This window comes from Symsagittifera roscoffensis, chromosome 1, assembly GCF_963678635.1.
Source record: "Symsagittifera roscoffensis chromosome 1, txSymRosc1.1, whole genome shotgun sequence".
NCBI lineage: Eukaryota > Metazoa > Xenacoelomorpha > Acoela > Convolutidae > Symsagittifera > Symsagittifera roscoffensis.
In genome coordinates, this window is record NC_087062.1 from 78,269,901 (window position 1) to 78,294,029 (window position 24,129).

At 34.5% G+C, this 24,129-nt stretch overlaps 4 protein-coding genes across 4 annotated transcripts in view; 3 read left to right on the forward strand and 1 right to left on the reverse strand.

Moving 5' to 3' along the window:
• The window catches only part of LOC134849916 (UDP-N-acetylglucosamine transferase subunit ALG13 homolog), a 342,028-nt gene that overhangs the window by 260,474 nt on the left and 57,425 nt on the right, over positions 1 to 24,129 (reverse strand). The window lies entirely within an intron of this gene.
• LOC134849959 (uncharacterized) lies at positions 31 to 4,665 on the forward strand. The gene is made up of 5 exons (XM_063866554.1): positions 31 to 177; positions 297 to 563; positions 2,494 to 2,632; positions 2,901 to 2,912; positions 4,442 to 4,665. Exons 1-5 carry the CDS (start codon positions 120 to 122, stop codon positions 4,461 to 4,463), a joined length of 498 nt encoding a protein of 165 aa, XP_063722624.1. The 5' UTR covers positions 31 to 119; the 3' UTR covers positions 4,464 to 4,665.
• LOC134840023 (uncharacterized) lies at positions 4,503 to 9,419 on the forward strand. Its single transcript, XM_063855652.1, has 5 exons — positions 4,503 to 4,548; positions 5,051 to 5,317; positions 7,246 to 7,384; positions 7,653 to 7,664; positions 9,196 to 9,419. The coding sequence occupies exons 1-5, from the start codon at positions 4,503 to 4,505 to the stop codon at positions 9,215 to 9,217; spliced, it is 486 nt and encodes a 161-aa protein (XP_063711722.1). The 3' UTR covers positions 9,218 to 9,419.
• LOC134857061 (tRNA-dihydrouridine(16/17) synthase [NAD(P)(+)]-like) lies at positions 10,410 to 12,449 on the forward strand. Its single transcript, XM_063873409.1, has 2 exons — positions 10,410 to 10,999; positions 11,440 to 12,449. Exons 1-2 carry the CDS (start codon positions 10,415 to 10,417, stop codon positions 12,208 to 12,210), a joined length of 1,356 nt encoding a protein of 451 aa, XP_063729479.1. The 5' UTR covers positions 10,410 to 10,414; the 3' UTR covers positions 12,211 to 12,449.

Genomic DNA, 24,129 nt, shown 5'->3' on the forward strand with positions numbered 1-24,129 from the left:
GAGTTATTGATGAGGACGAATTTGCGGCACAGCATAAAGCGACAAAGCTAGTCTTGGTTTTTGTGTTTTTAGTTGACTGTTATTTTCCAGACAGTTTGATAGAATTCTTCAGGTTTGTCATGCCGAAAAATAGCGATGTACTGACGAATATATCTTTATCCAGTGATAGTGAATACGGTACGTGTATACTTTTTCTCGTATTTAGATTACTTGTATTTGATTCTAAACTAAATTTTTGCTTCATTTTTTCACTTATAATAGAATTTTTGTCATACAACTAGGTTTTTTTTGTATAGATCACGCATTAGCCGACAAAATTGCAGAGGAAGCCGCCGCAGCTGTTAGATCGAACTATTTGATAACTAGCGCAAGTGGTCAAGTGGCAGAAGACTTTTCTGATAATCTGCATGGAGCATCTGCAGATGCGGGAATCATTTCAATAACAAATGGCCATGCAAACGGTCACAGCACACCAAATGGGATATCCTCAAAGCCAATAGACGAAGAGGACGAGTCAACACGCCTAATTGATCAGATCTTAGATCTGCAAAAAACTTTAGATGGTATGTCTTTGTTTTGCCTATTTTTACGTGTTATAATCGCCGCTGTGTTATGAACTAGGAAAACCATATTTTAGTGCTTAAAGATGCATTTGTTGACTTAACAAAACGCCATAGCAATTTTTTTACCCATGCATTTGTTGATTTAACAAAACACTATAGCAATTTTTTTACCCTTGCGATAAGTAAGGGTATTGCAACCGGGTAGTAGACTTTTTTCCCCGTAAACAACTTTGTCCACAGAATTCGCACGTGAATTCGTTCGCACGTGTTTTACTGCAGAGGTAAATATAGTATTTGCATGTTAGGTATGGGCCTTGTTTGGCCATTATGAGTTCCTTTAATAGTAATTTTTGTGCCAACATTTGTCCAAAAATTTCGGTTCTTTTTCTGCACTTGAGTGTCGGCTTTATTTCCGTCGGCTCATTTTGCGAATATTTTTTGCAATTACTTTTTGTTGGTTTTCATAAGTATCATTGAAGTCTTTCAAAATGTTTTGGACAAATCTTAATCACATTCCCAGAGCCTTCCTAAAAAAGTGAAATTTTTAAAAATATAAAAAGAAATCAAAAATGATCGATTTTTTTTCGAAATTTTTTAAAATAGGTTTTCAAATTTTGTTTGTATTTGTTTTCAGTTTGCACAATAACTTTGGTTTTTAACCTTTTATGCTTTTGTTTGTTCGATCAGCTGTTTTTATTATATATATTTTTTTGGTGTAGGTATCATTTTTCCCATTTTAGATCGCTAATTTAAAATAATAAATAATTTTTTCTCACGTTGAGTTAATTTTGAGCAGTTTTCGGACTACTTTTTCTAAAGAATAGTTCAATTGCATATCTTTTTCTTAAATGTTTGGTAATTTTTTTTCTGTTTGATTTTTTGGTAAAACGTTTTTTCTGTCTTGTTGTTCTTGTCTGATCGGATTTTCAATTTTTTTTGATAAATGAATAATTGCGTTTTTTTTGGCTTCATAGCTATTCAAAATTATTTGTTTTTTTTTTTTGTAAACAGTTTCTTGTTCTAGTTATTGTGTTTTTTAATGCTTCATTTGTTTTTTTTTCTTATCTTTTTCTGTTGAACTAATAAAATTAATTTTAAAGAGTTTGAATTGTTTTTCGAAAGTGTTTGCGAAATTTCTCATTGTCACTGATGTTTTGTTTTTTAGTATCGTGTTCAGGTTTTTCAGATCACGTTTGTTGTTTTTCTAATCTAGTTTGTCTAGGCTTCTGAAAAATTGAATAACATTGTTCGGTTTTATGTCTTTCATTTGCTTATTTAAAAAGTAAACCAGAGTTAGTAGTTTTTGGCAATTTTTTCTTTACTTACAATTTTTACATAGCAAGTGATGCGAAGCTCTGCTTCGCCTCTGTGTATAAAATAATGGCGATACAATTGTGATAGTCTATCTTCTAAAGAATTTTATACGAGTGTTTTAGCTCAAAAAATTGTGTCACTGTCGATCCACCTAGGCACTGTTTCAAAAATAGTAACAGTTTAGGACGAAACATCGACTAGTAATTCTAAACAACTCAGAGTAGATTTGACAGGCTTTGGAAACAAGATGGATTTATTTTTACAATCACCCGTGGACTTTACATTAGTTTTCTCACATAGGATTTACTGTATCAAATCAAAAAAATATATTAAGAAATCTTGGTATTCTGTTAAAAATACAATTTTTTAAACCGATTTTGGCAAAGCTTTTCATCTGCTACTTTAGTAAATTTCTTCCTCCTTCATAACGTGTCTATAACATGCTAACACATATTTAAGGTGGTGTTTGAAGATCGAATGTGTGTGGTATTCCGGTTTTTGCTGTTCTGCCAAATTTAAAACATCACGACTAGGTGATCAAAAAATTGCTTATAGAAAAGACAGGTCGGTAAAGTACCAAATTAAACTCGACTGAAGTGTAATTTTGATATGATAGATCTGACGTACAGAATGGATTCAATAAAGGAGGACAATTTGGTTCTGAAGTCTGAAAATCAAGTGTTGAGTCAGTACATAGAAGACGTAATGAAAGCATCGTCATCATTCCAGCAAACATCGCCCAAATCTCGAAAGAGGTTTGTAATATTTTTTGAATTGAAGAAGTAAATTTTTTGCAAAGAAAGCGTTACAAATTGCTTCAAAGTTTTTTGCTTTTTCCCCACGCAAAATCAGGTACCAAAAATGATCATCGGAATGATTCGAGTGATATGTGTTTAGGAAATTGGAATGGGCTGAGTGAATTTTTTGAGAGAAACCCGTTTGAAATTTTTAGTTTGTAGTCTTTTGTCGAGTGAATAAAGCCACCGAGCAGGAGCTTAACAAGGTAATAAGTTTTTATTTTAGCCGCAAAATCAGGTAACACAAATGAGCATCAGAATGAGTTGAGTGATGTGTGTCGGTAAAATTCAAATGGATTGAGTGAATTCTTCGAGAAAAACTAGTTTGAAGTTTTCAATTTTTAGTCCATTTTTGAGTCAATAAAGCGAGCGAGCAAGCTCAGAATAAGGCAGTGAGCCTTTTCATGGCGCGAAATCAGGTAACACAAATTATCATAGGATAGGGTTGAGTGATATATCATGTTAAAGCCCTTCATATTGCGATTCGATGATAATCAGAAAAGTTCCAAAAAAAATCTCTTATTATTTTTGTCTAAAATTTCGTGCGCTGACATGCTGAATTAGTCGAAATTTTATTTATACTACCTGCGTTACTTTTTTTCCATATATGCCTTATCTCATATAAGACGCCCTATTAAACCTGTATGGAATGTTAGCTTTTAGAAATTATCAAAATTCTTGGTTTTCTGTCAGCTCAGTCACCGACGTTTTTATTTCAATTGCCAATATAATAAAATCTATTTCCAGCTCAGTTATTATTATGGGTTTAGGCTCATTTATACCCGCTGATAAGTAGGCGATTGATAAATATGTGGATAAAAGTAATTAGTTACACTACACTAGCCAGAGCAAGTGTGCTGTAATCGGGGAAAAAGACTTCCCATAAGCAATTGTTCTTGCAAATCTTACTTTCTGTTTTAATTGCTTTATCAATGAATCTTTTAAACCTCCAGGATTTTTCCACTGGGCTTAGAGGTAAAGTGGTTGTCTTTGCACCCTAAGGTCTGCGGTTGGAGTCCCGGTCAGACGTTGTTTTTTTTCAGTAAAAATGAAATAGTCCTTTTTTCGTCTATCTGGTCAAGCTTTTCGTGTTATTTGCCACATCACGTGTTTTTCATTTGGTATGAGCTTTTTACATTGTAGTTGCAAGTTTTGTTCATTATTGTTTCAAGGGGGATATGAAAGTTTTTTTGTATAAAATCATTTTTTTCGGCTCAACTGATGTCTGCTTAAAGATTGTCGGTTTTTTTCGTTTTTTATGTTTTGTTTCGTTGCTTATTTAGTATTCAAGCCTTTTGCCTGGCATGTTTGCCTAGAATAAACTTTAACCGAGTCATACGAAAGCTTTGGTAGAACTTGTTTTTTTTTCATTTTTGGACTGATGTTTTTTATGAAAGAGATAGTGTTGTATCAAAGAGATGCGAAGCTCCGCTTTGCCTCTGAATAAAATGAGTCGTGTTTTTTTTTCATAATGTGATATATGGCAAATTATCCTGTTTTAAATGTTCGCTTTTTTGAAATTTTAATTCCTTTCGTGTTTTTTATGTATATTAACACAATCAACGTAGTATTCAGCAAATCTTCGAAACATTCTTTGTCATTCAAAAATTAGGATTTACATTTCATATAAGTTATTTACTTTTATACTTGTTGTTTTACTTTTATTTGAGTGGAAATTGTTTTTTTTACCCTTGCCGGCTTATAGTTATAGTTGTCAATGAGAAGACGGCTTCTTACTGTCTTAGAACTCTGATTGATGTATTTCAGATCAAGAAGTGGGAAAAGATGAGAATGAAACGATAGACTAGCTTGCAGTTGTTCTATTGAAATGCAATTATTGAAGGTGAAAAGCCTGACCAGTCGTGCTACTTATCGTAAATTTAGCAATGCCTATTTAGAAATGTCAATAAATTTTTATCTGGTGATGAAGTTATCTTGATGATGCATAGCATGTTTAAAATATTTATTTTGAAATTTACTTTTTGCGTTGACCCAGATTTCTGGTAATTATTTCATGGAAACAAGCGGTATTCATTGCAAAAAATCTACAATTTATCTTGTTTGAGACGAATCTTGTTTGAGTTATTGATGAGGACGAATTTGCGGCACAGCATAAAGCGACAAAGCTAGTCTTGGTTTTTGTGTTTTTAGTTGACTGTTATTTTCCAGACAGTTTGATAGAATTCTTCAGGTTTGTCATGCCGAAAAATAGCGATGTTCTGACGAATATATCTTTATCCAGTGATAGTGAATACGGAACGTGTATACTTTTTCTCGTATTTAGATTACTTGTATTTGATTCTAAACTAAATTTTTGCTTCATTTTTTCACTTATAATAGAATTTTTGTCATACAACTAGGTTTTTTTTTGTATAGATCACGCATTAGCCGACAAAATTGCAGAGGAAGCCGCCGCAGCTGTTAGATCGAACTATTTGATAACTAGCGCAAGTGGTCAAGTGGCAGAAGACTTTTCTGATAATCTGCATGGAGCATCTGCAGATGCGGGAATCAATTCAATAACAAATGGCCATGCAAATGGTCACAGCACACCAAATGGGATATCCTCAAAGCCAATAGACGAAGAGGACGAGTCAACACGCCTAATTGATCAGATCTTAGATCTGCAAAAAACTTTAGATGGTATGTCTTTGTTTTGCCTATTTTTACGTGTTATAATCGCCGCTGTGTTATGAACTAGGAAAACCATATTTTAGTGCTTAAAGATGCATTTGTTGACTTAACAAAACGCCATAGCAATTTTTTTACCCATGCATTTGTTGATTTAACAAAACACTATAGCAATTTTTTTACCCTTGCGATAAGTAAGGGTATTGCAACCGGGTAGTAGACTTTTTTCCCCGTAAACAACTTTGTCCACAGAATTCGCACGTGAATTCGTTCGCACGTGTTTTACTGCAGAGGTAAATATAGTATTTGCATGTTAGGTATGGGCCTTGTTTGGCCATTATGAGTTCCTTTAATAGTAATTTTTGTGCCAACATTTGTCCAAAAATTTCGGTTCTTTTTCTGCACTTGAGTATCGGCTTTATTTCCGTCGGCTCATTTTGCGAATATTTTTTGCAATTACTTTTTGTTGGTTTTCATAAGTATCATTGAAGTCTTTCAAAATGTTTTGGACAAATCTTAATCACATTCCCAGAGCCTTCCTAAAAAAGTGAAATTTTTAAAAATATAAAAAGAAATCAAAAATGATCGATTTTTTTTCGAAATTTTTTAAAATAGGTTTTCAAATTTTGTTTGTATTTGTTTTCAGTTTGCACAATAACTTTGGTTTTTAACCTTTTATGCTTTTGTTTGTTCGATCAGCTGTTTTTATTCTATATATTTTTTTGGTGTAGGTATCATTTTTCCCATTTTAGATCGCTAATTAAAAATAATAAATAATTTTTTCTCACGTTGAGTTAATTTTGAGCTGTTTTCGGACTACTTTTTCTAAAGAATAGTTCAATTATATCTTTTTCTTAAATGTTTGGTAATTTTTTTTCTGTTTGATTTTTTGGTAAAACGTTTTTTCTGTCTTGTTGTTCTTGTCTGATCGGATTTTCAATTTTTTTTGATAAATGAATATTTGCGTTTTTTTTTGGCTTCATAGCTATTCAAAATTATTTGTTTTTTTTTTGTAAACAGTTTCTTGTTCTAGTTATTGTGTTTTTTAATGCTTCATTTGTTTTTTTTTCTTATCTTTTTCTGTTGAACTAATAAAATTAATTTTAAAGAGTTTGAATTGTTTTTCGAAAGTGTTTGCGAAATTTCTCATTGTCACTGATGTTTTGTTTTTTAGTATCGTGTTCATGTTTTTCAGATCACGTTTGTTGTTTTTCTAATCTAGTTTGTCTAGGCTTCTGAAAAATTGAATAACATTGTTCGGTTTTATGTCTTTCATTTGCTTATTTAAAAAGTAAACCAGAGTTAGTAGTTTTTGGCAATTTTTTCTTTACTTACAATTTTTACATAGCAAGTGATGCGAAGCTCTGCTTCGCCTCTGTGTATAAAATAATGGCGATACAATTGTGATAGTCTATCTTCTAAAGAATTTTATACGAGTGTTTTAGCTCAAAAAATTGTGTCACTGTCGATCCACCTAGGCACTGTTTCAAAAATAGTAACAGTTTAGGACGAAACATCGACTAGTAATTCTAAACAACTCAGAGTAGATTTGACAGGCTTTGGAAACAAGATGGATTTATTTTTACAATCACCCGTGGACTTTACATTAATTTTCTCACATAGGATTTACTGTATCAAATCAAAAAAATATATTAAGAAATCTTGGTATTCTGTTAAAAATACAATTTTTTAAACCGATTTTGGCAAAGCTTTTCATCTGCTACTTTAGTAAATTTCTTCCTCCTTCATAACGTGTCTATAACATGCTAACACATATTTAAGGTGGTATTTGAAGATCGAATGTGTGTGGTATTCCGGTTTTTGCTGTTCTGCCAAATTTAAAACATCACGACTAGGTGATCAAAAAATTGCTTATAGAAAAGACAGGTCGGTAAAGTACCATGATTAAACTCGACTGAAGTGTAATTTTGATATGATAGATCTGACGTACAGAATGGATTCAATAAAGGAGGACAATTTGGTTCTGAAGTCTGAAAATCAAGTGTTGAGTCAGTACATAGAAGACGTAATGAAAGCATCGTCATCATTCCAGCAAACATCGCCCAAATCTCGAAAGAGGTTTGTAATATTTTTTGAATTGAAGAAGTAAATTTTTTGCAAAGAAAGCGTTACAAATTGCTTCAAAGTTTTTTGCTTTTTCCACACGCAAAATCAGGTACCAAAAATGATCATCGGAATGATTCGAGTGATATGTGTTTAGGAAAATGGAATGGGCTGAGTGAATTTTTTGAGAGAAACCCGTTTGAAATTTTTAGTTTGTAGTCTTTTGTCGAGTGAATAAAGCCACCGAGCAGGAGCTTAACAAGGTAATAAGTTTTTATTTTAGCCGCAAAATCAGGTAACACAAATGAGCATCAGAATGAGTTGAGTGATGTGTGTCGGTAAAATCCAAATGGATTGAGTGAATTCTTCGAGAAAAACTAGTTTGAAGTTTTCAATTTTTAGTCCATTTTTGAGTCAATAAAGCGAGCGAGCAAGCTCAGAATAAGGCAGTGAGCCTTTTCATGGCGCGAAATCAGGTAACACAAATTATCATAGGATAGGGTTGAGTGATATATCATGTTAAAGCCCTTCATATTGCGATTCGATGATAATCAGAAAAGTTCCAAAAGAAATCTCTTATTATTTTTGTCTAAATTTTCGTGCGCTGACATGCTGAATTAGTCGTAATTTTATTTATACTACCTGCGTTACTTTTTTTTCCATATATGCCTTATCTCATATAAGACGCCCTATTAAACCTGTATGGAATGTTAGGTTTTAGAAATTATCAAAATTCTTGGTTTTCTGTCAGCTCAGTCACCGACGTTTTTATTTCAATTGCCAATATAATAAAATCTATTTCCAGCTCAGTTATTATTATGGGTTTAGGCTCATTTATACCCGCTGATAAGTAGGCGATTGATAAATATGTGGATAAAAGTAATTAGTTACACTACACTAGCCAGAGCAAGTGTGCTGTAATCGGGGAAAAAGACTTCCCATAAGCAATTGTTCTTGCAAATCTTACTTTCTGTTTTAATTGCTTTATCAATGAATCTTTTAAACCTCCAGGATTTTTCCACTGGGCTTAGAGGTAAAGTGGTTGTCTTTGCACCCTAAGGTCTGCGGTTGGAGTCCCGGTCAGACGTTGTTTTTTTTCAGTAAAAATGAAATAGTCCTTTTTTCGTCTATCTGGTCAAGCTTTTCGTGTTATTTGCCACATCACGTGTTTTTCATTTGGTATGAGCTTTTTACATTGTAGTTGCAAGTTTTGTTCATTATTGTTTCAAGGGGGATATGAAAGTTTTTTTGTATAAAATCATTTTTTTTCGGCTCAAGTGATGTCTGCTTAAAGATTGTCGGTTTTTTTCGTTTTTTATGTTTTGTTTCGTTGCTTATTTAGTATTCAAGCTTTTTGCCTGGCATGTTTGCCTAGAATAAACTTTAACCGAGTCATACGAAAGCTTTGGTAGAACTTGTTTTTTTTCATTTTTGGACTGATGTTTTTTATGAAAGAGATAGTGTTGTATCAAAGAGATGCGAAGCTCCGCTTTGCCTCTGAATAAAATGAGTCGTGTTTTTTTTTCATAATGTGATATATGGCAAATTATCCTGTTTTAAATGTTCGCTTTTTTGAAATTTTAATTCCTTTCGTGTTTTTTATGTATATTAACACAATCAACGTAGTATTCAGCAAATCTTCGAAACATTCTTTGTCATTCAAAAATTAGGATTTACATTTCATATAAGTTATTTACTTTTATACTTGTTGTTTTACTTTTATTTGAGTGGAAATTGTTTTTTTTTACCCTTGCCGGCTTATAGTTATAGTTGTCAATGAGAAGACGGCTTCTTACTGTCTTAGAACTCTGATTGATGTATTTCAGATCAAGAAGTGGGAAAAGATGAGAATGAAACGATAGACTAGCTTGCAGTTGTTCTATTGAAATGCAATAATTGAAGGTGAAAAGCCTGACCAGTCGTGCTACTTATCGTAAATTTAGCAATGCCTATTTAGAAATGTCAATAAATTTTTATCTGGTGATGAAGTTATCTTGATGATGCATAGCATGTTTAAAATATTTATTTTGAAATTTACTTTTTGCGTTGACCCAGATTTCTGGAAATTATTTTCATGGAAACAAGCGGTATTCATTGCAAAAAATCCACAATTTATCTTGTTTGAGACGAATCTTGTTTGAGTTATTGATGAGGACGAATTTGTGGTCAGATGTGTTTTAAGTTCCAATAAACGTTGTGATGACACTTACATAAGTCAAATTATTTTTTTTTCGTTTTTTATGGGAACATTTGATTTTTTTGCGGTTGGATTTTATTTATTTTTAAAATTTCAATTCATTTCATTTTCTTAAAGGAATACCAATTCCGCTCTCGAATATCAAATGCGAAAATTGTGGTTGACTACTAGTTTCAAAAATGGATTATTTTTTCGAAAATTTTCAGCAGGAAAGAAAAATGATCTGTCAATCCATTTCTCTCAAATTCGAGTGTTTCAATAAATATGTCAATCATAAATTATTCATGAAATTCAAAGAGCGTTAAGGTGATATATGTTATGATTTGAAAATTTTTCATTACAAAGGCAATCTTTTTTCTCTCTTTGAACTCATGGACTCTCTTTCAACTGTCTGTTGGCTAGGTTTTCTCTGCAAAGTATAAGTATATGAAAAACGTAGTTGGAATAGGTATTTTGGAAAACCAGATAAAAGATCTACCGACCCAAAGGTCCCCCCTACTATTTTGAGATATCCATGTTTGGTGACGGACCCTAAAAATTTTCTAAAGGCGCCTTGCCAATATATACTATTTTGAGGGGGTAGTGCGCGCCTACAAAAAACATTTTTTTGGTCAACACCTTTTTTGGCCCGTATTTTCCTGCGGCGCAGAAAATTTGGCCAAAACAGGGTCTTTTAGTGCATTGGTTGAGCTCGGAAAATCAGTTTGGTCGACCTAAAAAAAGGTCGACAAAATTTTCAATTTTTTTTTGAAAATCAGCCCCCTCGAAAAAGTCGTAGATCCGCCCTTGCTATCACATACCCTTACTGAATTGAACTGGCCAAATCTGGCAAATTTCAGGTCAGCGCAATGAAATTACATGGCTATGATTTCTGGGAACAAGTATTGAAAAGCCCTAAGTACATTTTGGCCCCTATGGTCGATCAAAGTGAACTACCTTGGAGAATTCTAAGTCGCAGGTATGGTGCCCAGGTCACGTACACCCCTATGTATAACTCTGCAGTGTTTTTGATAGACGAAACTTACAGAAACAAACTATTTCAAACAGAAGACAGCGATCGACCGTTAGTTGTGCAGTTCTGTGGTAATGATCCTCAAACAGTTCTAAAAGCGGCTTTGATGGTAGAAAACTGTTGCGATGCGATAGATTTGAATCTCGGCTGTCCTCAAAATGTGGCTAAGCGAGGAAAATATGGCGCATTTTTAGACGACTGGGACGTTATTTTCAAAATAGTACGAAGTCTACATGACAACTTGAAGTCTATTCCAGTGACCGCGAAGTTTAGAGTGTTCGACTGTGTTGAGAAAACATGTAAATATGCACAGATGTTGGAGGAAGCTGGAGCGGCTGTTTTGACCGTGCATGGGCGAACACGGGAACAGAAAGGACCCATGAGCGGATTGGCCGATTGGGAAAAGATAGCAGCTATTAAGGTAGAGAAAAATCTGGTTGAAAATATATATCAATTTGCTTTTCTGAAAGCAGACTTTACAGTAAGCTTTTTTTTTTGCAGAGTGGAAAGAATTGGACTTTGATAGATATTTAGTGTTGATGTGTTTTATCTTATCGCATGATTGATTCAAGGTTCAGTCCTGAGTATCATTGTTTTGTGTATCAAGCAAATTAAATAAATATTTTAATCAATCGCAGTAATATGGTCATTAATCTTCAAGGCGTATTGTGAAATCTGTGTAATTAGTAAAGAAGTTTAAGATTTTTAAAGTATGCTTTGAAGAAAAAAAGTACCTTCAGGGTACTTAAAGATTCTTCATCAAGGAACCTTTTGATATCTTCACGACCAGTTCAATCACGACTGCTAGTCCTCCATTTCCAAATAAATGGGTTGTTTCAAAATCTGCATGTCCTGTTTCAGAAATGTGTCAAAGTTCCAGTGGTAGCCAACGGCAATATTCTATGCTTCAAAGACATCGAGCGATGTCTGAGGGAGACTAAAGTGGATGCAGTGATGTCCGCAGAAGGTAATCTACACAATCCAGCACTATTTGCTCCCAACTGCAAACTGAAAGTGACAGATGCTATTTCCGAATATCTAGAATTGTGTCATACATTTCCAACCTCAATGTCTTTCATCAGGGCACACATATTTAAGATGTGTTACCATATTTTGCAGTTTGAGAAGTTTCTGTTTTTGCGCGAAATAATTACGGAGATGAAAACGTTAGAAGACGTAGAAAAATTAAACGAGACTTTAAAGCGAGCTTTGAGTGAAAATGAAGAATTTGTACTTGAGATGACAGGCGACATGCAGTTATCTATAATGTATTGCCAAGCAAGAGTCAGAAGCTCGGGTGAGAGCAAAGACAACTATCCTAAAATAAGGACGAATCAGTTCTCTCGAGAGGATCGGAAACGGACTCTAGCCCAAATCCAATCCGAGCACGGAGGATGTTCGCTTAGACAGGCGAAGCAACTGATGCGAAATCCAGAGAAAGGGTTCCAGAAAAGCAATCGGCCTTGGCTCCATTGTATGTGCAGACAACCTAAAAGCAAAGGCTGTGCTCATGAAATGTGTAAAATTTGTTGTCGGAAGTTATGTCTGGAGAAGAAAGTTGGCTGCGAGCAGCATAAAATGAGAAAAATCGAAGCAACTCGAAGTGAACCTTCTGAAATTAAGTTGGGCTGAATATTTGGCACGATTTAAGAAAAAGTATTGCTGTTCAGAAAAACCGCGAACGGGTTGCAGGTGGTTTGATGAACGACGACCAAGTTATGGTAGAATAACTTTTTTGTTATCGTGCCTTAGAAGAGCGTTTATAGAGAATATAAACAGATTATTTTATACCCATGTATATTTTTGTAAATTAATTTTGAAAGTCTTCCTTTCTGATCTTGTCATTAAATTGTATGTCATTAGGTTATAATTCTTCTTTAAGAATATTTAAGTTTATAAGGCAAGAATAGAAGAGTATTTCCATCAATCGAAACGATATATTAAACAAGGATAGCCCGTTAATGTACAAAAAGCCCACGACCATAGTCTTTAAAAATTACAAAACAGAAAGTGTAGTTTTTTCTGCGTGTTGTGATAAAAGGATCTGACTTAAAATTCTAATTTAGGTATATTCGACAGTCATAGTAATATAGGCAAATTGGACAAGAATGTTTGTAGAAAAATGACTAGAAAAACAAAAACATATTGAAAATTTGAACTTCAGTTTTGCAGAATTGTTTTGAAGTTTTTGGTTTCCTAAAGGGAGCTAATGAGATCCAAAAACTAGTTTTGTTTGCTTAAAACTAAGTTTTTAGGGCTTAAATTAGGCACAATTAAACTGTTTTAAACCTGCTCGCTTGCTTTATTCGCTCGAGTTAAGACGAAAAAATTCAAACCGGTTTTTCTCGACACTGGGAAATTTTTTTGGAAGTTTTTTAATACCGATCGAATTACGATTGAAAGGGCATTAATATGATATATCACTTGTTGATAGTTGCTCAAAAATGATATATCACTGAAAACTACGATGATAATTTGTGGTAGCTGATTTTAAAATCTCTTCTCTCTCTTTCTCTTGGTTCCTAAAAATTTTTTTTGAAAACAGACACTTTTTGTTGCGATCATTTAAAAAATGGGGAAGAACTTTGTATTCGGGTGTGTTTTCGTTTTTCTTCTTTTTTGGTTTCCACGCAAAAAGTTCCTCCCCATTTTTCAAATAGTCGCAACAAAAAGTGTCTTTTTTCAAAATTTTACTTCAGGAAACAAGAGAAAGAAATAAACCATCCATTGAAATGAGAAGCTAATAACTGAATATAATTAAGCGGATTCTTGCTTTTAGTCATTGTGTAAATTATGTCGTTTCCGTTCAGCTATAAAGTTACCGCCTTTCAATCGTCGGTTTTCTGGGGGGGGGGAGAGAAAGCGTGCAATGTTGATTAAAGAGTTCGAGATTTTATGGCAATGTTTTCAGATAAGTTCCATTAATTTCTACTCTGTTGCAATGGTGAAGCCGAGAGCTGATGTGAATTTGGGCGTAGGTGCAAATATGGGAGTGTCTTCGGATGACTTGACAGCGGACTCCAAGTTTGAATTCGACTGCCAAGACGGATCACTCAGTCGCGGCAGCAACGACTTCACCGCCGCCGTTCACATGAACGAGGCTACCACCGAGAAAGTCATGCACCAGGACTTCAAAAATGGTAGACGTACTTTCATAATTTGAAGTGTAACTCGACTTGAAGTTGATGTCAGTAGAAGAAAGTAGATTGAGCTATCATTCTCAATTATTGCCCATTTTTTAAATTAATTAATTAATTTGATTCTTTTTTTTTGCTTTAAAAACCGGATATTTTTCTGTTTAGATTTTGGAGATTTATTTGATGACGACGATTTCTAAATCGATATTGACTCTCCGTGTTACAAAGGAATTGAATTAATGATAAGCGTGAGCAAAATGTTGCTCGATTTATATATATTTTTTCCAATTAGGTGTTCTTATATTTAGGTTACTTTATGATATTCATCATGATTTTTTTCAAGTTCTCTAACATAATTGCAATTAAGAAACGGTCTTCCAATGAAGTTAATTAAACCAACTGGTTTTTCAGATAAGTCATTGTAGTGAATCTTAGCTGATCACGGCAAAATATGTCCTTGAAAGCATTGGTATCTAAGCGTCTCTGGGACGTGAAGGTGATTGAATTACCGAAATGGGTAGTCCACAACTACCTCAGAAGAGATCCGGCCAATGTGGCATACGAAATCAGTTCCAAGTACTTCGGTCGAGTAATGAACAGACAGCGATTTACTTATGTCTTGTTCACTATGACTCTCATGGTCTATTTCCTAGAATCCTACCCACACTGGAAGAAGTATGACCTCAACAGGAAGTTCCACTAATGAACTAGAATTGACTATGTATTACTATGAACATGAATAACGGATGATACTCGATTTAACACTTCGATAACCCACGAACTGCTAACCTTGACTATTGGTATAAACACAGCGTAAATAGACAATTTATTTACCTGGATATTCGTCCTTTTCTCCACTTTTTAAGTTGGTCTGAGATAATTGGAATCTGCAGTTCTGAGAGATACTATATTGAAAGAAAATTTTAAAGCTGGCTCACAGGAGTGGAGGCAAGGTTTTGTCAATGTTTTTCAAACCCTGCGACCATTTCACCAGCCCCGTGAAGCAATTTGGTACTTCCGTGAAGCATTTTAGATCGATTTCGACAACCGTTAACGCATGGGCGCTTTGTTGCTGAGGGATTGCTGTGTTTCAAAAAAAGCCCAATAAATGTGGGGTTAAGTAGTGAAAACCAAAAACGGGCTAAAAAGGCAGTGCGATAAAAAAAAAGCGGGCGAAAAACTTCAGGGTATTAAGATGGGGGTAAAATGATCAAAGTGAAAAAAATGCTCGCTCAACTTAAGTCGTACCGATTACGAAAAATAGACGAAAATCAATCTTGATAAAAAGTTTAGCTTGCTGTTAGTAATGATAGTGTTTGGAAACCGGTTATTACACAAGGAAGCTTGTGTTATAGTATGAACTTTCTTTTTTTTTCAACCTCAGTCGCAAATAATGTTGCGACCAAATGTTTTCATTTTGATCCAGCTATTAAGTACAGCCAATGCTAAGGCTATTAACACAGACTATTATGTTACAAATAGCACTTTAGCTTCAAGGTATCATGGAAATGTAGCGTAGAGGTAAGGAAGGAGACCAGCTCAAAATACGAGGGTTCGAACCTGGGCAGGTTCGGATGTTTTTAATGAACTTTTTCGTATACTAGTTAAAATGCGTCCGCTCAATAAATTGAAGCATGTTAGTTGGTAAATTTCTTTTTTTTCAAATTGACTGGTACTGCTAATCCGTCATAATTGGCTTGCGTCACGTAGCACTTTTGTAGACTCATGGGCATCATAATTGGCATGCGCATCAAATGAATTCGAAGAAGTGATGCATTTTTGAGTCATCAAATGAACCGAAAGAAAAGATTTATTTCAAAAAATAACAATAATAAGAACTCGATTTCAGAAATTTTCCTAATACGTTGCAATATTGTTCAAACAGCAAAATAGTGAATACGAAGAATACGAATTAGTGTCAATACGAAAGATAGATCCGGTTATCGCCACGATACTGGCCTAGCGCGCCTACCGGTGACATTAAACAGGCACTCGCCTTTTTAGTCTTTGACTGCTTCATGACAACGCCTAATGGGGAACAAATAGGGGGGTTCCTGCTAGAATAAAAAACACAAAGTATCAAAAATTTCGCATAATATAATTAATTTTTTATCGCCTAATTTAGTTTTCTCCTAATATATACAACCCCCTGAAACTGATCTAGCTTGCGATAAACTCTCTAATTGCAGAAATATTTGACACGTCGAATTGCGCTACTTATTATCTGGAGTTTAGGAGGTTGGACGACAAGCAAATTAGACAATCAGAATTTAACGGAATTTAGACAACAAATTGCGTGAAATTTGTTTACAGACTTAAATTAACTTTTGTTTGAGTAAACACTGGTTCTCCAACAACAAATCAGGTTATTAATGTCACTGTTGTTTAACTTATGCATTTCAAAAATGTACTATACCTTTTTGATTTAATTTTTTGTAATTTATTTACAATAATAAATTTGATCAGTTCTTTAATATTATACTCTTTTTGTTTTTGTGTAATTTCATTATAAACAAAAATTTTTGATTGCCGAAGTTCTGATCGTCTAAATTCACGAAAAGTTAGCGTCTAAAATAAGTTATTTTACAGTCATCCAATTTGCTTGTCGTCTGATGTCCTAGGCCCCCAATATCTAAATTGAAAATGGCTTGAAAATTGCCGCTTGGTTTTATTTGAAACGTTTTCTAGATTGTTCTTCAGATTAAAAATTTTTGTAGATCAAGTTTTTTCAATATGTGCAAGTTTCCAATGACAAACGTGCAATTGCAAAATCAGTGGTTTTGGTTAGCTTGTGGTTGAATAGTCGGTTGGCTGTTTCTAAATAAGCGTGTCAGAAAAAATATTCGATACTTTTTCTTTATGGGCCTAACGAAACAAAACTCACTGCATAGAAGCCATACTTTTTAGATTCATTTTGAGGTTCTAATAGCACAGAGAATATCATGCCTTAGTCTGCATTTCTCTGATATCTGTTTTTTGAGACATGGTCAAAAGTTTTTTATCAAAAGTTATGGTTAAATAATTAGACTCTCAAAAATGTGGGTTATTTTGACCGTGGAATCCATTACAGTGTAGGGAGCCGTTCGTCAGATTTTCCACTGCAGACCTTTTTTCTTTCGCTCGGACCAAATTTGTAGGGAGTCCACTGTCTAATACCTTAAACATTGGCGCGGATGCCGCTGAATCCACAAACTTTTAATTACACTTGCGAAGTGAGTGTATTAGTACGAACGTTCTTTTTTTCCAACCTAAGTTGCAAATATGGATGAGGCACCCCAATAATGATGGGAAACCTTTACAGCTTTTTGATAGCATGTGCTTTGAGATTCAAATATTAATAAGTTAACACAGTTGATGCATTTTTATATCATCAATTAAACCGAAAAAAGTGATTTGTTCCAAACCACATAACAATATTGAAAACTCGATTTCAGAAATTTTCTAATTAATATATCTCGCAATTTTTTTAATGCATGTTTTATACATAATGTGGTTTTTTGCTTTGCGATTTGTTAGATGCAAAGTTAGTGTGGATGCCTTCAGTTTGTTATATTCCAAATTATTACGTGCAGAATTGAGCCTGTTTGTGGTTACTGTAAATTTTGCTGAATCGCTTTCGCAAGTTATTAGCATATGTAGTTAAAGTAAATGTAAGTCATTTAACAACATTATTAGATACATAATTAAATTCTCCGGCAAGTGAAGTCCATTGCTCCGCAATTTTATAAGTTTGCTATTTCTTGATCAAATTGCCGCAAAAGTTTGAAAGCATGGAAAATTGATCCTTTTATTCTAAATCTTGTTCTTATGAACCTGTTTGTGTTTTTGAGGGTTTAGGCCAATAAAATGAATTTTTAGTAATAAATTGATGTTTAATGCACTAATGTTTGATGTTGTTTTGTTGTCCCCTTCAATTTGATGTTGTCCCGTTCGAAATAGTATAGTTCTGTAAGAGATGACTATGCTAGCCAAAACCATTCTAGATACACTTGCGAGAGCAAGTTTCTTTTAATCGGGAACTAGACTTTTTTCCCGTAAAGAACTTTTCTTACACATGTGAAATGTGAAGTTGCTTTATTGGTGAGTTTTTCCCACATGGCCTAGAAGTAACGCGGATGCCTTTGTTCCCTAAGGTTTGGGCTCGAGTCCCGGCCGGACCCTGTTTTTTTCTTCAGTATTTATGAAGTTGAAATTTTTCCGAGAAAATTGAATTGTCGGATTTTTTTTCTGCTACGCTTGTCTGCTCTTGTTTTGTTGGCTTATTTGCCCCATCGGGGAGTTTTCTTGTGGTTTTAGCTTTTGCAATAAAGCTGCAAGTGTTTTTGGTTTCCTCCTGTAATTTATTACTCTTGCGATAAGCAAGGGTTCTGCAATGAGCTACTAGACTTTTTCCCGTAAACTTTGTTCACAGGATTATCTTCAATTTCAAAATCTTTTTTCAGCGCGTTGCACGTGAACCAACTCGAGTTTTTGTGCCTAGTGTTAATGCGTTCTTGGATCTACTGGTAAAAAATTTGTAGATGTAAAATTGTTTTTGTAGGCTTAAATGATTTCGGCCCAATTTGTGTCGGCTTATTTGCCGGGTGTTTTTTTTGAAATTTCTATTCAATTTATTATTGAATTCAATATGAGCAAGGAAACACGATGAAAGGATTTTCAGACACGTTTTTTAACACGCTTTTTTCTACACGCGGAAATTTCAGTTGAGACTTTTCGTTTGACTTTTTTTTCATTTTTTTCAGTTTTCTTCCTTTTATTCTAAATTTTGTTCTAACGAACCTGTTTGTGTTTTTGAGGTTTTAGGCCAATAAAATGATTTTTTAGTGATACATTGATGTTTAATGCACTAATGTTTGATGATGTTTTGTTGTCACCTTCAATTTGATGTTGTCCCCTTCGAAATTTATAGTTCTGTAAGATATGACTTAGCCAAAACCATTCTAGATACACTTGCGGGAGCAAGTTTCTTTTAATCGTGAACTAGACTTTTTTCCCGTAAAGAACTTTTCTTACCTATGTAAAGAAATGTGAAGTTGCTTTATCAGAGAACCTTAGCAACTTGCGAGTTTTCCCACATGGCCTAGAAGTAACGCGGATGCCTTTGTTCCCTAAGGTTTGGGCTCGAGTCCCGGCCGGACCCTTGTTTTTTTTCTTCAGTATTTATGAAGTTGAAATTTTTCCGAGAAAATTGAATTGTCGGATTTTTTTTCTGCTACGCTTGCCTGCTCTTGTTTTGTTGGCTTATTTGCCCCTTCGGGGAGTTTTCTTGTGGTTTTAGCTTTTGCAATAAAGCTGCAAGTGTTTTTGGTTTCCTCCTGTAATTTATTACCCTTGCGATAAGCAAGGGTTCTGCAATGGGCTACTAGACTTTTTCCCGTAAACTTTGTTCACAGGATTATCTCCAATTTCAAAATCTTTTTTCAGCGCGTTGCACGTTAACCAACTCGAGTTTTTGTGCCTAGTGTTAATGCGTTCTTGGATCTACTGGTAAAAAATTTGTAGATGTAAAATTGTTTTTGTAGGCTTAAATGATTTCGGCCCAATTTGTGTCGGCTTATTTGCCGGGTGTTTTTTTGGAAATTTCTATTCATTTAATTATTGAATTCAATATGAGCAAGCAAACACGATGAAAGGATTTTCAGGCACGTTTTTCAACACGCTTTTTTCCACACGCGGAAATTTCAGTTTGAAAAGAAAAAAGAAGACTTTTCGTTTGACTTTTTTTTCAGTTTTCTTCCTTTTATTCTAAATTTTGTTCTAATGAACTTGTTTGTGTTTTTGAGGGCTTAGGCCAATAAAATGATTTTTTAGTGATACATTGATGTTTAATGCACTAATGTTTGATGTTGTTTTGTTGTCCCCTTCAATTTGATATTGTCCCTTTCGAAATAGTATAGTTCTGTAAGAGATGACTATGTTAGCGAAAACCATTCTAGATACACTTGCGAGAGCAAGTTTCTTTTAATCGGGAATCAGACTTTTTTTCCCGTAAAGAACTTTTCTTACACATGTAAGGAAATGTGAAGTTGCTTTATCAGAGAACCTTAGCAACTTGCGAGTTTTCCCACATGGCCTAGAAGTAACGCGGATGCGTTTGTTCCCTAAGGTTTGGGCTCGAGTCCCGGCCGGAACCTGTTTTTTTCTTCAGTATTTATGAAGTTGAAATTTTTCCGAGAAAATTGAATTGTCGGATTTTTTTTCTGCTACGCTTGTCTGCTCTTGTTTTGTTGGCTTATTTGCCCCATCGGGGAGTTTTCTTGTGGTTTTAGCTTTTGCAATAAAGCTGCAAGGGTTCTGCAATGGGCTACTAGACTTTTTCCCGTAAACTTTGTTCACAGGATTATCTCCAATTTCAAAATCTTTTTTCAGCGCGTTGCACGTGAACCAACTCGAGTTTTTGTGCCTAGCGTTAATGCGTTCTTGGATCTACTGGTAAAAAATTTGTAGATGTAAAATTGTTTTTGTAGGCTTAAATGATCTTGGCCCAATTTGTGACGGCTTATTTGCCGGGTGTTTTTTTTGAAGTTTCTATTCAATTAATTATTGAATTCAATATGAGCAAGGAAACACGATGAAAAGATTTTCAGACACGTTTTTTAACACGCTTTTTTCTACACGCAGAAATTTCAGTTTGAAAAGAAAAAAGAAGACTTTTCGTTTGACTTTTTTTTTCATTTTTTTCAGTTTTCTTCCTTTTATTCTAAATTTTGTTCTAATGAACCTGTTTGTGTTTTTGAGGGCTTAGGCCAATAAAATGATTTTTTTAGTGATACATTGATGTTTAATGCACTAATGTTTGATGCTATTTTGTTGTCACCTTTAATTTGATGTTGTCCCCTTCGAAATAGTATAGTTCTGTAAGATATGACTATGTTAGCCAAAACCATTCTAGATACACTTGCGAGAGCAAGTTTCTTTTAATCGGGAACTAGACTTTTTTCCCGTAAAGAACTTTTCTTACACAGGTAAAGAAATGTGAAGTTGCTTTATCAGAGAACCTTAGCAACTTGCTAGTTTTCCCACAAGGCCTAGAAGTAACGCGGATGCCTTTGTTCCCTAAGGTTTTGGCTCGAGTCCCGGCCGGACCCTGTTTTTTTCTTCAGTATGTATGAAGTTGAAATTTTTCCGAGAAAATTGAATTGTCGGATTTTTTTCTGCTACGCTTGTCTGCTCTTGGTTTGTTGGCTTATTTGTCCCATCGGGGATTTTTTTTGTGGTTTTAGCTTTTGTCATTGTAGCTTCAAGTGTTTTTGGTTTCCTGTAATTTATTACCCTTGCGTTAAGCAAGGGTTCTGCAATGGGCTACTAGACTTTTCCCGTAAACTTTGTTCACAGGATTATCTCCAATTTCAAAACCTTTTTTCAGCGCGTTGCACGTTAACCATCTCGAGTTTTTGTGCCTAGTGTTAATGCGTTCTTGGATCTACTGGTAAAAAGTTTGTAGATGTAAAATTGTTTTTGTAGGCTTAAATAATTTCGGCCCAATTTGTGTCGGCTTATTTGCTGGGTATTTTTTTTTGAAATTTCTATTCAATTAATTATTGAATTCAATATGAGCAAGGAAACACGATGAAAGGATTTTCAGACACGTTTTTGAACACGCTTTTTTCTACACGCGGAAATTTCAGTTTGAAAAGAAAAAATGAAGATTTTTTGTTTGTTTTTTTTTCATTTTTTTTCCAGTTTTCTTCCTTTTAATCTAATTGTTTTTCCAATGAACCTGTTTGTGTTTTTGAGGGCTTAGGCCAATAAATTGAATTTTTAGTGATAAATTGATGTTTAATGCACTAATGTTTGATGTTGTTTTGTTGTCCCCTTCAATTTGATGTTGTCCCTTTCGAAATAGTATAGTTCTGTAAGAGATGACTATGTTAGCGAAAACCATTCTAGATACACTTGCGAGAGCAAGTTTCTTTTAATCGGGAACCAGACTTTTTTTTCCCGTAAAGAACTTTTCTTACACATGTAAGGAAAAGTGAAGTTGCTTCATTAGTGAACCTTAGCAACTTGCGAGTTTTTCCCACATGGCCTAGAAGTCACGCGGATGCCTTTGCTCCCTAAGGTTTGGGCTCGAGTCCCGGCCGGACCCTGTTTTTTTCTTCAGTATTTATGAAGTTGAAATTTTTCCGAGAAAATTGAATTGTCGGGTTTTTTTTCTGCTACGCTTGTCTGCTCTTGTTTTGTTGGCTTATTTGCCCCATCGTGGAGTTTTCTTGAGGTTTTAGCTTTTGCAATAAAGCTGCAAGTGTTTTTGGTTTCCTCCTGTAATTTATTACCCTTGCGATAAGCAAGGGTTCTGCAATGGGCTACTAGACTTTATCCCATAAACTTTGTTCACAGGATTATCTCCAATTTCAAAATCTTTTTTCAGCGCGTTGCACGTTAACCAACTCGAGTTTTTGTGCCTAGTGTTAATGCGTTCTTGGATCTACTGGTAAAAAATTTGTAGATGTAAAATTGTTTTTGTAGGCTTAAATGATTTCGGCCCAATTTGTGTCGGCTTATTTGCCGGGTATTTTTTTTGGAAATTTCTATTCAATTAATTATTGAATTCAATATGACCAAGGAAACACGATGAAAGGATTTTCAGGCACGTTTTTTAACACGCTTTTTTCTACACGCGGAAATTTCAGCTTGAAAAGAAGAAGAAGACTTTTCGTTTGACTTTGTTTTCATTTTTTTTTGTTTTCTTTCAAATGCATGGTTTCTGATTGTAACTTACATTTCAGTCAAAAATCCAGCGCATGTGCCTTAGAGGTGGCACACCCGCTTGAGACGTCGAAAGCCTGTGTTTCGAATCTGATCCGGATCTGTTTTTCGCAAACTTGATTTTTTTTTTGCTTTTTAGGGCTATCGTCCGTCTGCCTATTTTTTCGGCTTCCTTCCCGTAGCACAATTTTTTTGAGGCTTAAGCTTTCATCCAAGTTGCTTTAACAGCCATGCTTGAGACGACAGAGCCCAGGAGTTCGATTCCAGTCGGGACCTGTTTCTTTGCAAATTGAAAACTTTCGGCTATTTTAGACTCTTGTGTCTGCTTATTTTTAATGACTTAGTTCACACTGAAAGGAGTGTTTTGAAAGTTTGACTGCTTTCCAGCATTCGGAAAAATCTTTGAATGCAGTTAATTTTTTTTTGGCTTTTTGCAATGTTTTTTTTTGACAAAAACGACGTGGAATTTTTTTTCATTTGATTTCAATCGTAGTCATTCATTTTTGATCGCAAATGGTGGGAAGTTCAGCTTCGCCTCTGTGTAAAACTAATACCTCTTTGTTGTTTCTTGGTTTTCCTTTTCTTTTTTTTGTTCCGAAGCCTTTTTCGGCTTGAATAGTTTCGGCTGATTTGTAATCGGCTTTGTTACCTTCTTTTGTGTCGCTTCGACGGCAGAAATTGATTGATTCAACAAATTTTCACGGCACATTTTTTTGGCTCAATGTGCATCTATCCACTTTTCGGCTTAGGTGCCGTTTGGTAAATACTGATTTTTTTTTCAGTTTTTATTGTTTGTTTTCGTTTTAGTTATTTCCGTCTTATTTATCTATTCGCTAGGTTGCAATGTTGCGCGTGCGTTGTATCGCAAGTGATGCGAAGCTCCGCTTCGCCTTTGTGTAATAGTTTGGGAACTATTGATTTCACACAATCGATTCGCCCCATGAAAGCAATAAGTTTTCCATCAGGTTTTTATAGTATTTTTAATTTTCTTTTTTTTTGGCAAATTTGACTAGTTTTTTTCCTAGCCCTTCTTGTTTTTGTTGTGTTATTTTTTGATTTTGTGTAGAGTCTAGTTAATGAAGCACCTTTTCTAGGATTTGGAGATTCAATTGGATTAGATTCGATTCAGCAAGGTTTTTTAATCACTACGAGGTCAAATTTTGTAATTTGTGAATTGTTAGCTGATACGGCAACAAGACCAAACTGTTTTTAATCTTTCTTTGATCTTGTGTTTCTTTCATCCGGGCGACAAAGTTTTAACATGTTTAAAGACTTGTCTCTGGGTTCCAGTGACACACACACACCCACACACACACCAAATTGTGCTATCGATAACAGCCTAATCGTTTTTCTGCGCAAGAATTTTTTCAGATTTTCATACAAATTTGGATGAGAACTGTTTTTGTTCAATCATTTTTCGAGTGCATGACAATTTCTCTTTTTCGCTAATGATGCGAAGCTCCACCCCGCCTCTTTACTTTAAAAAACTGAAAAGAAATGATTGATTTTTCAAGTGTCAATGAACGAAATGAAGATACCTATTTAGGTCGTTGGTTTTTTTTCAGGAAAAAATTGATCATGCTGAAAGGTGACTTTCGCGGTTTTGACTTTCGTTTCTTTTTTCAAATTCAGTTCATTTCAAGTTAATTTGCTAAAAGACAATTCGTTTCCAATGACGAAAGTGCAATTAATGCAAAAAAGCGTG

Bases quoted from the DNA above. Each gene is read 5' to 3' on its own strand.
- LOC134849959 (XM_063866554.1), top strand. From the start codon at position 120: ATGCCGAAAAATAGCGATGTACTGACGAATATATCTTTATCCAGTGAT. The intron at 178-296 runs GTACGTGTATAC...TTTTTTGTATAG, and splicing joins ATCCAGTGATAGTGAATACG to ATCACGCATTAGCCGACAAA. The intron at 564-2,493 runs GTATGTCTTTGT...TTGATATGATAG, and splicing joins TCTGCAAAAAACTTTAGATG to ATCTGACGTACAGAATGGAT.
- LOC134857061 (XM_063873409.1), top strand. From the start codon at position 10,415: ATGAAATTACATGGCTATGATTTCTGGGAACAAGTATTGAAAAGCCCT. The intron at 11,000-11,439 runs GTAGAGAAAAAT...GTCCTGTTTCAG, and splicing joins AAAAGATAGCAGCTATTAAG to AAATGTGTCAAAGTTCCAGT.
- LOC134840023 (XM_063855652.1), top strand. From the start codon at position 4,503: ATGCAATTATTGAAGGTGAAAAGCCTGACCAGTCGTGCTACTTATC. The intron at 4,549-5,050 runs GTAAATTTAGCA...TTTTTTGTATAG, and splicing joins GACCAGTCGTGCTACTTATC to ATCACGCATTAGCCGACAAA. The intron at 5,318-7,245 runs GTATGTCTTTGT...TTGATATGATAG, and splicing joins TCTGCAAAAAACTTTAGATG to ATCTGACGTACAGAATGGAT.